This window comes from Elephas maximus, chromosome 10, assembly GCF_024166365.1.
Source record: "Elephas maximus indicus isolate mEleMax1 chromosome 10, mEleMax1 primary haplotype, whole genome shotgun sequence".
In the NCBI taxonomy this organism is placed as follows: Eukaryota; Metazoa; Chordata; class Mammalia; order Proboscidea; family Elephantidae; genus Elephas; species Elephas maximus.
This window is the reverse complement of record NC_064828.1, coordinates 23874234-23886353: the sequence shown is the minus strand read 5'-3', so window position 1 is coordinate 23886353 and position 12120 is coordinate 23874234. Positions and strand designations below refer to the sequence as shown.

Below are 12120 nucleotides of genomic sequence, written 5' to 3'. Positions count from 1 at the left end.
CCTCAGATCCAAAGGATGCGCTCTGCTCCAGCACAGCTTCCTTGGTGGTATGAGGTCCCCAACTTTCTGCTTGCTTCCCTTTGCTTTTATCTCTTGAGAGAGAAAAGGTGGTGCAGGCCACATCCCAGGGAAACTCCCTTTACATTGGATCAGGGAGGTGACCTGAGTAAGGGTGGTGTTCCAATCCCACCCTAATCTTAAAATAAAATTACAATCACAAAATGGAGGACAGCCACGCAATACGGGGAATCATGGCCTAACCAAGTTGATAGGCACATTTTTGGGGGCACGATTCAATCCATGACAGTCAGTTTTCCAATTTGGAAGGTATGGTGAACAGAAGAATGTAATTTCCTAATGCCACTTTTTGTTAGTCTCTGTCGATTCAGCCCGTGGCTCATGGTGACCACATGTGTTACAGAGTAGAGCCTTCTATAGGGTTTTCTTGGCTGTAATCTTTACAGAAGCAGAATACTAGGCCTTTCTTCTGCAGAGCCACTCTTTGGGTTCAAACCACCAGCCTTTTGATTAGCAGCCAATCACAAACAACTTGCACCACCCCAGCTCCCTAATGCCACTACATGTGTGTAGTATGTTTAAATTACAATACTTTTCTACTGCTATCTCATTTAATCTTCACAGCCAACCTGTGATAATGATTGCTTTATTCCTGTTTGGCTTAGATTTCATGGACATAAAAGAGAGTAAATAAGTTATTATCAACTGTGTTTGCTGTGAAAATTAAATGAAATCATATGTGAAGTATTTGGGACAGTAACTGGTGCACAGTAGATTGCCAGTGGGGTTGGTGTTGGAATGTTGCTGAAACTATAGCTCAGGATAAGTGACATGCCCTTAGGGTTACTCAGCCAGCAAGTGACAGAGTTGAAGTATAAATCCAAATATCCAGGCAACACAGCTAGGCTTCTTTCCATTCTATTCAGTGGCTTCATTTTTCCTTCTGCCTTACTTCCTCCTAGCAATAGAAAGCACTCAGGTGCTATAAAAATTTTAGACTGTCCATTAGGTAGACTATCCATCCTTGCTTCCACCAACACTCTTAGAGGAAGAGACCAAAAGAAAACTGAGGAAAAGGCGAAAGACAAGGTCATTCAGTAGCTACTTAAAGTAACTCTGGGTTCCCTCTAGGAATCTCAGAGGCTTGAAGGTCAAGTTTTTGTCTTTTGGCTCCATCTGTTCATGCTGAAAATTCTGCATAGATTTGAATGTTGAAATCCTTAATTCCTTATTTCCCTTCCTTCTATACCTATCAGAATTTGGTTTTCTGAAACAGGTTCTTATTTCACGTCTTCACTGAATAAAATAACCTCAGATTTTCTTATTCCTGATTTCATGAGGCTAAGTAAGGTAAATAACGATACTTTTAATCTTCAAGATACTCTTAAGAAATTAGCTAGAAAAAAAAATCATTTTGTGCATCACATTATCCATAGTCAATCAGAAAAGCTCTGGGTCTCAGGTGTTTAAGGTTGACTGTATGGTTGGCTTTCTCTTTGCCTTAACCACCTCTATTTCTTCCCCACCAGGGACCAGTCCAATGTGAGGCGGATGCATACAGCAGTCAAGCTCAATGAGGTTATAGTTAACAAGTCCCACGAAGCAAAGCTGGTTTTGTTGAATATGCCAGGGCCACCCCGAAACCCTGAGGGTGATGAAAACTGTATCCTTTCTAAGAGTGGAGTTGCCAGGAGGGAAAATTTTCTCAGCCTGGTTAGCCTGTTTCATAGATGAGACAGCTAGGTAACTATAAAAGTCACTGACCATTCCCTGGTTTCTCTTCGTTTGAGGGAAGACTGTTAAAAGTTTTAGGCAAGGACTTAATATTAATTATTGAAATTAATCTCCTCTTGGGAAGTTGGGGGTGTAATATATTTTTTCTGAACCCTAAAGAGACTTTTTAGGTGATATATCTGTAACTTGGTATATTTGCCATGTGACTTCTAATATTGAATGTACAGAACCCTTTCTGACAATCTAGAGACAGACGACACATACATCCTTTCTCCCTACCAGGATCTACCCACTTTGCAAATGCCCCCTTTTGCACGGAGTTAGGGGAGAAGCAGTAGAAGTGGGGTTTTCTTCAGCTGAGGGACAAGATTAGGGGTTCTTTCACATACCTTCATCCCAGGATTGTTTTTATGGGAGCCCTTGAGCACTGAAACTATGTAAACTGGTCCATACCAGTACCATGAAGAAAAAAAAAGTTAAAAAAAAACTGGTAGAAAAATCTGGGTTGAATAGGTTCACTTAGAAATTATTTGAGTTCTCTAGGAATCTTACAGGCTGCCCTATTGAGGCTTTTTCCTTTTTTTGGTAGTTTTTGTCTTATTTTGCCATTTAGAATAACACATTACTTGTGGGTGTCCCCATTTTTAAAATAACATTTGGAAAATATCTAACAAATGGGAAAGGGTTTTATATATGCAAAGGGACTGGCTCCCTGGATTATTTCACACGGCTAAACTGAATCCAAAGTTCAGACTTTTCCATTTCTGAGCATATAATAAGACAGGTGTGTTGATCTTGCAACTCTGTGATCAGGTAAATTCAGATTACCATAATACCAAGCGGTATTGTATACTCTGCCTCTTTGGCTCCTTGACAAGTTCTGAAGACATGGAGTTCCTAGAAGTGCTCACCGAGGGACTTGAGCGAGTCCTCCTTGTCCGGGGTGGTGGTAGCGAAGTGATCACCATTTATTCATAACCTGCCTCTGAACAACTCTGCTTGGCCGCACCTTTCCAAAAAGCCTTCCATCCTCCATGGAAGCGCCAGCCCGTTACTACACTCCCACTCAACTAGAGGCCTGTGTTCTGTACACATCACACTGAACTCTTAACAAGCGGAGCCTCAAGTACTTGTTCAGAAGGGTACAAACAGATTAGCTCTTTGCTCCCATGTGATGCTCTTCATAGAATACTTCCTCAACATCAAAGCAACGGTCAAGTCCTAAAAGCCATGTCTGTACCAGTCAAAGGCAAGTTGGAATTAGCAAGCTAAACCAATAAAACAAATCTGTAAAAGGGTTGCTAGAAATTCACCTGAAGACAAAAAGCAAGCACATATCCAACAGTAAAGATGAGTCTCGGAAGTCCTGGTTCAATGATGACACCATGCAGTCAGAGATACAGCCTCATCATAGTAAAGAATTCATGGCCAAATATATGGGACCTAATATCCTTGTGGAGATAACCTGTGGCAAGTCAAGATGGAAATCTACTAGCTAATTTTCTTTAGTGTACCCATTGCTCTCTAGGACTCTAAATTTTGTATCAGGATACTAATGTACAAAAACTGAAAATTGGCTGCAGCCTCTACTTCCTCCAACCAGGTTTAAGTACATATATTATGTTGATGTGTATTTCAGTTGTCTGTTTCTCTAACTCAAAACCCATTCCCTAGTTAAGATTGTAACATAGGCAGCGTTACAATGGAAATTGCTTTTTTAAAGGTAGATTAAGAATTCTTTCAGGTTTTTTTTAAAATGGTTGAACTAAGGGAACTCCAAAAAGTAGCTATTAAGATTTATGGAAATACAGCCTGTGGTTATGTATGTGACATGGGCAAAATATATAAGTTGTTGTGTAAGAAATATAGGTCATGATGAACACAGACAACAGGTTCTCCTTTTCCTTCTCTTTTATGCCCTCAGGGTTAGTCAGCATAGGTAGAAAAATCACAGGAACAAACACAAGGAGGACTGGCTAAAATCTTTCCCTAAAAGCTTTGGCCTATCTTTTAAAGGGGGGAGTCCAGCAATGGAATTAGAAGTTCTAGAGCCATACTCTTTCCACAGCGCCAAAGTTAGTGAGCTGCTACTCTCCTTAGCTTTGTTGCTAAAATGAAGTATGAATTGGCATTGGCCTAATTCAAGAAACTTTTCTTTCACTGAGAAACCTGTTTGTGGTCTCATCTCCAAAGCCACAGTGAAGAAAGAGTTGGGGTACTCACCTAAATGCCTAGAATATGAGCATTTTTCCCTCTTGCTTTCAATTTTATTCTTCGTTCTGACTGCAGAAACTTGGCTCTGAACTAAGAGATTATCCAAGCCAGGGGTCTTCTGCAGTTTCAGTTTTGTTTTCAGAAAACTCTGTGCCAAGGAAATGCTTCTGTAAGCTCAGTCCACCACTACCACCCCCAACCCCCCTCCCCACACGAATATAACAATCATAAAATTCCTGGCTTTTAAGCATAGGGAAACTACCCTGTGTGGCTGAGCAGTAATTTCAAGTATGTACTGAATCTTCATTTTACAGGATAGGTATTTAGAGAAACTTATCTTCTTGCTATATTCGTGGCTGCTTTTGAATTTTGCTTTATTACTGTTAGTGCCACTCTTCCTTAATTTTCCAGTAGGATATGGAGCAAGCGACCTAGTTGCCAGCAGATTGTTCATCTGACCTTCAGGGACAGAGAGAAAAATCCCTCAGTATGGCTTAAGAAATTGAGTCACTTTGATTTGTTCCCTTTGCTCTTCTTTCAACCTCCAGGCCCACTTAGGGTAGCAAAGCAGATAGAGTCTTCACTTATTTTTTCCCTTTCTGCTCCTTCCAGCAGAGGGTAGAAGCACCATTTATAACTCTTACTGCAACACTCTGTTATTGAGTACAGCGTAATGGGACAGGTCCCCTAGGGTCCAGGATCTTGAAGGTCAGTCTGCACAGGAATTCCCCTACATTTTCACACATCGCTGGCCAAAGTGGTACGTACAGTCCCCTCCCCCTACATACAGGACAAAAATGGTCAAAAAATAAGGTTAGTTTTAGAAGAGCTCTTTGTGGTTGGAGCTCGTTAAGAATCTTTTAAAGGGATAAGGGAATCAGTGGCTGTTAACATAGGCACAATTCTACTTCAGTCCCTAAAACACACAATCACTGTTACATGGAAGATGGTTATTAGGCCAGATTTATACTCATCTCTGTCTAGAGCATTTCAGGTCTCTCTGTGTTGCTTGCATTGTCTGTCTGCAAAGTGTCTTGTCTGTCTTAATCACTGCAAATAAAGCAATACCGAAAACTTGATGGGGAAATGCACCTTTGGGGAAGGGGCTTTGTGTTTCAAGAGGGAAGAGAAAGACCACATCCTGCCTTTTGAGTAAGATCAGCCAGCTTTTAAGTCTCAGCTATGACTTTTACCAGGGCAGGTATACCTTTAAAATGCCTCAGATTCCTGTGGCCCCAAGGATCCCACCAATCCTCATTCCCCCTGAACATGTTAAAAATCCATTATTGTGGGTATTAAAAGTAGTAATTACACTGTATGCATATTTATGTGCTCATTCCGTCCAGTTTGTTTTTTATCATGTAGTCTGAATCCAGCATTAGTTTCTCACATCTTCCACAAGTGTCTGCAACAGAATTTTTATGTCCCATCTTGTGTTAAATAGAAGTGAAATATTAAGGAAAATAGATTTAAGGGAAACACGTGCAACATTTTTGTTCATAAACCACTTAATTTATTGAGAGGAGATGCTGCTGTTGTTCTTGATTTAGCGGCACCCATTCTTTTGTTTACAGAGTTATAGTTTTATTTGTTGTTTTGCTCTGTGCTGGAAACATAAATAAAGTTTTCTACATTATTTTCAGTCAGGTTGTGGTACAGTTTCTTTGTGTTTGTAGTTAAGATTTGTCTCCTCGCCATAGAGAAAAGAGAGCTTTTGGGCTTTTCTCGGCATGAGTGACATTTTTAAGGTGAGTATGCTGAGGAGGAAGCACTGGGCCTAAAGAAGTATGTAAATGAGATCCAAATCCCTAAGGTGCAGGTGCTTCTTTCTTGGGTTCACAAAAGCAATCCCCCGCCACTGAACTCCATTCTCTGAAACGAGAAAAAGTAAATAGGTATGTGGTATAAGCATACTGAAATAATTTCCTGAATCAGTCATTTAATACTTTAATCACAAGCTCTATTTTGCCTTATCCCAAAGTCCTAATGGCCCTTATTTCTTAAGACCTGATCTCTTAATACCAACTCCAATTCCCCACCATCAAATGGTCGAGCCGCTCACTGTGTATTACAACTGACTAAAATTTAACTTTTCTTTTGCCTTACCTCAGGGGGCTCGATGAAGGCTAACCAATCTGATGCATGTGTAGGCAACAGTCCCATGGACTGACACTTGTAAACAGCCAATGCCAAACCCATGAGGTTCCCAATGAGGTAAACCAAACCCTGAAGAAATTTCTGGCTTGAACTTTCTAACATCTTGAAAGCTGTTGAGATAACAGAAGGTATCAAAAACCAAAACAACTTTTTTTTCCTCAATATGAATCAAGCTAACTATATATTAAAACAACATAGACAGACTCATAGTAAGATGGCAAATAGGAAAATTAAAGGCAAACAGAGAACCATGATAAGCACTGTTTTCCCTCCATGCCACCACCATTTCCACCACCCTGCACAACCTCCCCCTGCAGCTAGCTAAGAGCTGTCCAAAGATTTCCAGTATGGATTCTGCCTAAGAATTTGCTTTTAATTCTTAAAACTTAGGGAAGGGTTATTATTTCAAGAATACTTACTGGCTGAAATGGCCATAAGTGCCTGAATAGGTCTCCAGGCCATCATGCACACCATCATAGTAGGAAAGATGGAGATAGTATTGCCAGCCATGTACATGATGAAGAGGTTCATGGGAATCTGTTTGAGGGGACCCAAGGCGATGTCCCAGCAGCGCTAAAACAAATAATTTTAACCTCTGGTCACTATCCTCAGTCCCACATTTACTGTACCACTGATGTTAAAGTCATAAACAAATTTCCCAATTCCCTGTTTCTGATTAGCTAACTCCTCAATTCCACCACCTCTTCCCTTCTCTCCATGTTGCTGCAGGAAACTCTTCTTCTAAAGATCAGACATCCTCACCATCCTTTATGTTTTTCCTTGTAGGTTTTCCAGATGTCATTTTTCACCCTGATTTTGACTAAAGAAAAGATTTCCCTGGTTTTGTCCTTATACTTGTGCATCTACAATTGAAAAAACAGACAAATCCATAATCATAGTGGGAGATTAACATATCACAATCAATAGAATAAGCAGACAAGTAAGGATACCGAATACATGAATGGCATTATCAACAAACTTAACCCAACTGACACCTCTAGAACACTGCATTCAACAACTGCAGAATTCACATTTACAAAAACTGACCACTTGCTGAGCTGTGGAGAAAGTGTCAATAAACTTCAAAAAACTAAAATTATACAAAGCGTATCTTTTGATCACAATTCAATTAAGCTAGAAATAAAGAGATAACTGGAAAATCCCCTATGTTTGGGAATTAACAAATGTACTCTAAATAATCCCTGGATCAAAGAAAAAATTACGATGGAAAATAGAAATATTAAATGACAAAAAAAAAAAAAAAAACACATATTAAAACTTGCAGGACACAGAGCTGGCCTGAGAAATTTATAACCTTAAATACATATTAAACCAAACTCACTGCGGTCAAGTTGATCCATCTCAAGAAGTTAGAAAAAGAACAAATTAAACCCAAGGAAATAAAGATGAGAGCAAAAATTAATGAAAAAAATCAACAAAGCCAAAGGTGTTCTTTTTTTTTTTTTGAAGATTAGTATAAAATCTGTATTGGTGAGCCTGATGAAGAAAAAAGGAGAGAAGACAAATATGCAACATCAGGAATGAAAAAAGGGACATCTCTACAAAGCCTGCAGATATTAAAGTGATCATATGAACAACTTCATGTCAATACAAATGAAAATATAAGAAATGGATAAATTCCTAGAACACAGTACAACTTACCAAAACTACATAAGAAACTGGAAATAGTGCTATAACTGTTACACAAACTCTTCTAGAGAATTAAAAAAATGAGAAACATTCTACAACTCATTTTATGGAGCCTCATAAATACCAAAAAAGGACATTATGGGAAAGGAAAATTGCAGGCCAGTATCACTCATGAACCTAAATGCAAAAATCCTAAACAAAACATTAACTAGGGAACTAAATCTAGCTATATAAAAAGAATAATATACCACTACCCATTTGGGGCTATTCACCACATTAAAATAATAAACGGTCATATTTATAAATGGTCCCCTAATTTGTCATTTACAAAGATCTTTGGGAGTTTAAATGTCAAATCATTCAAACCACAGAAGTGCTCTAAAAGATTTTATGATACTCTACCATTAATATCAGGTCATTTTAATAATTGTTATGTATTCATACTACAGTTTAATACACCAAGATGCAAAATGACAAGGAACACTACTCAAGAAAATAATTGAAAATGGCTGTCACTTTCATGTTGTAAAAATCACATCCATTCCATGAAACAAAGATCATTTATGCCCATCAATAGATGAATGGATAAATTATGGTATATATACACAATGGAATGCTACACAATGATAAAGAACAATGATAAATCTGTGAAACATCTCATAACGTGAATGAATTTGGAGGGGATTACATTGAATGAAATAAGTTAATCACACAAGGACAAATGTTTTGTGAGACCACTATTATAAAAACCCAAGAAAAGGTTTACACACAGAAAAAAATCCTTGATGGTTACAAGGGAGAGGAAGGGTGGGGAGGGGAAATCACTAAGACAGTAGACAAGTGTTAACTTTGGTGAAGGGAAAGAACACACAATATAGGGGAAGTCACAGAAGTTTCCTAGACATCCAAACACTTTGAGGGATCGAGTTGGGCTGAGGGCTGGGAACCATGGTCTGTGGGGACATCTAGGTCAATTGGCGTAACATAGTTCATAAACAAAATGTTATACATCCTACTTTGGTGAGTAGTATCTGGAGTCTTAAAAGCCTGCAAATGGCAATCTAAGATACATTTATTGGTCCTATCGTGTTCAGAGCAAAACAGAATGAAGGAAACCAAAGACACTAGGAAAGTATTAGGCCAAAGGAGTAATGGACCACATGAACCACGGCCTCCATCAGCCTGAGCCCAGAAGAACTAGATGGTGCCCAGCTACCACCACCAACCACTCTGACAGGGATCACAATAGAGGGTCCCAGACACAGCAGGGGAAAATGTAGAACAAAATTCAAATTCACAAAAGACCAGACTTAATGGTCAGACAAAGACTGGAGGAACCCCCAAGACTATGGCCCCTGGACACCCTGCTAACTCAGAACTGAAACCACTCCCGAAGCCCACCTTTCACCCAAAGATTAAACAGACCCATAGAACAAACAGCAACACACTTGAGGAACATGATTTTTAGTTCAATCAAGGCTACGAGACCAAAGGGGCAATACCTGCCCAAAAGCGAAGATGAGAAGGAAAGAAGGGAGAGGAAAACGGGCAGATGGACACAGGGAAACTGGGGTGGAAAAACAAAGGGGAAGAGTGCTGATGTATTGCAGGGATTCCAACCAATGTCACAAAACAATTTGTGTATAAATTTTTCAGTGAGAAACTTTCACCTAAAATACAAAAAAAAGAGATTTAGTACTGAGCAACATAAAGAGTAAGAAAGAAAGGTAATAAGGACAGAAGGTGCCAGGCATTTTTCTAGGCACTTAGGATAGATACATCAGAGAACAAGAGAGACCAAAAATCCTGCCCTCGTGGAGCTTACAAGAGTGAGCAGACAGGCAGTAAACTATATCATATATGTGATGAATGCTGTGGAGAAATATAAAGGAAACAGGATAGGGAGCGCCATGAGGGTAGGCTTCACTAAGAAGGTAACATCAGAGTCCTAGAGGAAATACGGGAGCAAGTCAAAAAGGTATCTGGGGGAAGAGCATTCCAGAAAGAGGGAAGAACAAGTACAAAAACCCTGAGATGGAAGGTTGCTTAGTATGTTCAAGGAGCAGCAAAGAGGCTATTGAAACTAAAGTGACCTAAGCAAAGAGGAAATGGTAGGAGATGAGATCAAATATAATGTTCTAAGTAGCTGCATGATCTGAACATGAAACAGGGACTCACAAGAGGGTACTGATCTGATTTACATTTTAAAAGGATTGCTCTGGGTGCTGTGCTGGAAATAGACTACAGGGGGACAAGGCGGATGTAGCAAGACCAGTTAGAAGTCTGTTGCAGAAAGGGACACAAGGAATCGTTGGGGAATGAAGGAAATGCTCTCTATCTCAAGGTGGTGGTAGTTTCATTGCGGTATACCACTGTCAAAGTTCATTAGACTGTACCCTTTAAATCAGTAGTTCTCAACCAAGGGCAGTTTTTCCCCCAGGAGACATTTGGAAATGTTGGAAACACTTTTGCTTATCCCAACTGGGGAAGGAGTACTACTGGCATCTAATAGGTAGAAGCCAGGGATGCGGTTCAACATCCTACAATACACAGTACAGCCCCCCATAACAAAGAATAATTCAGTCCAAAATGTCAATAGTGCTGAGGTTAAGAAACAATGCTTTAAATGACCACAATTTATTTTTTAAATGACTACAGTTTTATTGATTAAAAAAAAAAGTCTTGCAGAAATCTGTTTGAGGGATGATGGTGGCTTAAACTAGGGAAATAGATGAAGGTGGGAAGTGGCAGGATTTTGGACCTATCTGAAGGTAAAGCTAACAGAATATCCTGTCAGATTGGATGTGTGGTGTAAGCAAACTAGAATAGACAAGAATGACTTCAACTGGAAAGACTGCCACCAACAGATAATTTTCAACCCACTTTCTTATACCTCGGAAACCTGGTGGCATAGTGGTTAAGTGCTTCTGCTGTTAACCAAAAGGTTGGCAGTTCGAATCCACCAGACGCTCCTTGGAAACTCTATGGGGCAGTTCTAGTCTGTCCTATTGGGTCGCTATGAGTCAGAATCAACACAATGGCAATGGGTTTTCTTATACCTTGTTTCCAAACGTCTTTTATTTTACCAACATTCAGCACTTTTAAACTGATATGTGAGCTACAGTAACACTAATCTGAAGCAGTGTAGTTGGCAAATATTCAGAATAAGGGCCATCTACAGTAAGGCATTCACATGTTGCCTGGGAGAGGAGGGTGGGTGTGTAGGTTGTGACTGGCCCAAGAACTACTGTGACATCTATACCTCTGTACCTTCTCCACCAGGATCCGGTCTGTCTCTTGAACGCTAGTATCAGGCACCTGCTTGTCCAAGTAACCGACTGGATACAGGGAGTCTCCCTGGCCGCTGCCCCGGTCACTTCGGCCCCTAAGAAACCAAACCAAGAAACTAAGACTGAAGCCTCCCACACTTCATCTCCCACATTTCTTATTCTACCAATCACAAGGAATTAAGATCCTCAGATGCACCTTCCCAAATTAGACCAAGCCCTCTACTGAGTTCGTCAATCCACGGCAATAGGTACAGCTTTGCCTATTGGGAGGGCTGAAGTAAATATCCTCTGGGCACAGAAACATGCACAGCAGAAAAGCCGCTACTTCCCCAGTTGATGTTCGTGTTCCACCCATCCTTTTCAGCGAACTGTGCCTGAAGGCTCATTCCTCTGGGGTGACCACACTGATGTCGGGTTTCCCAGGTTCCTCACCTGCCTCCTCCAGGCCCGCTCAGCTCAATGGCCCACTTGAAGCGCCGGCCTCTGTTGGCCACCAGCCCCCCTTGGGCCGTCATGGCAATCGCCGCCTCCCAAAGCCGCCAAGCAAATCGAGTCCCTGACCGTAGGCCGCACCTGCGTCCCCTACTTCTTCGTCTCACTTTGCAAGTACAGTTTCGGCGCGTGAACATATACGTCACTTCCGGTGCGGAAATTGCCTGAGACGCGGAGCCGCTACCTAGGACTTGAAGCTTGGGAAGCAGAGAGAAAGGAGACGCTGACAATATTTAGAGCTTCCAAAAGTGCCTCCTGCGCAGTACCGCCTTCCTGAAGAGGCTTGATGTGTGTTATCTGACCTTTGAGGTGCTGCTTTACGGGGCAGAAGTCAAGTCCCTGCGTTCGTTAGGAACTGAAGCTAAGAAAAGCTTAATCGCTTCCCTGCTCCCGGGAAATTCGAATCCTCTGCTTGAATCCTGGCTTCACCACTGATTATTAAACTTCGAGCCAGTTATTTAGTCTTGTGTCTTAGCTTCTGAGTATTGAATGTCCACCGTGTTCCAGGAGGTTTATGTTTATTTCATTTAACTCACAGTAACCCTGAGAAGTAGACAGTACTGTC

The 12120-nt window shown here is 40.7% G+C and overlaps 2 protein-coding genes across 6 annotated transcripts in view; one reads left to right on the top strand and one right to left on the bottom strand.

Annotated features, from left to right (window-relative positions):
* SLC12A6 (solute carrier family 12 member 6) overlaps nucleotides 1-5608 on the top strand; it is a 95334-nt gene extending 89726 nt beyond the window's left edge. For all 3 annotated transcript variants that reach the window (XM_049897452.1, XM_049897451.1, XM_049897450.1), the window contains 2 exons: nucleotides 1548-1681; nucleotides 2639-5608. In XM_049897452.1, coding sequence (XP_049753409.1) covers nucleotides 1548-1681; nucleotides 2639-2730 — 226 coding nt within the window. In that variant the 3' untranslated portion in view covers nucleotides 2731-5608. The remainder of the gene's footprint in view (nucleotides 1-1547; nucleotides 1682-2638) is intronic.
* EMC4 (ER membrane protein complex subunit 4) lies at nucleotides 5469-11689 on the bottom strand. Of its 3 annotated transcripts, XM_049897454.1 has the most exons (5): nucleotides 11496-11686; nucleotides 11044-11158; nucleotides 6543-6696; nucleotides 6073-6233; nucleotides 5469-5838 (listed from the first exon to the last, which is right to left on the bottom strand). In XM_049897454.1, the coding sequence occupies exons 1-5, from the start codon at nucleotides 11576-11578 to the stop codon at nucleotides 5803-5805; spliced, it is 549 nt and encodes a 182-aa protein (XP_049753411.1). In that variant the 5' UTR covers nucleotides 11579-11686; the 3' UTR covers nucleotides 5469-5802. The 3 variants fall into 3 exon arrangements, with proteins under 3 accessions (XP_049753411.1, XP_049753413.1, XP_049753412.1); XM_049897456.1 differs by lacking the exon at nucleotides 6073-6233 and having other exon boundaries at nucleotides 5629-5838; nucleotides 11496-11689; XM_049897455.1 differs by lacking the exon at nucleotides 11496-11686 and having other exon boundaries at nucleotides 5629-5838; nucleotides 11036-11126.
* Between the last annotated feature and the right edge of the window lie 431 nt (nucleotides 11690-12120).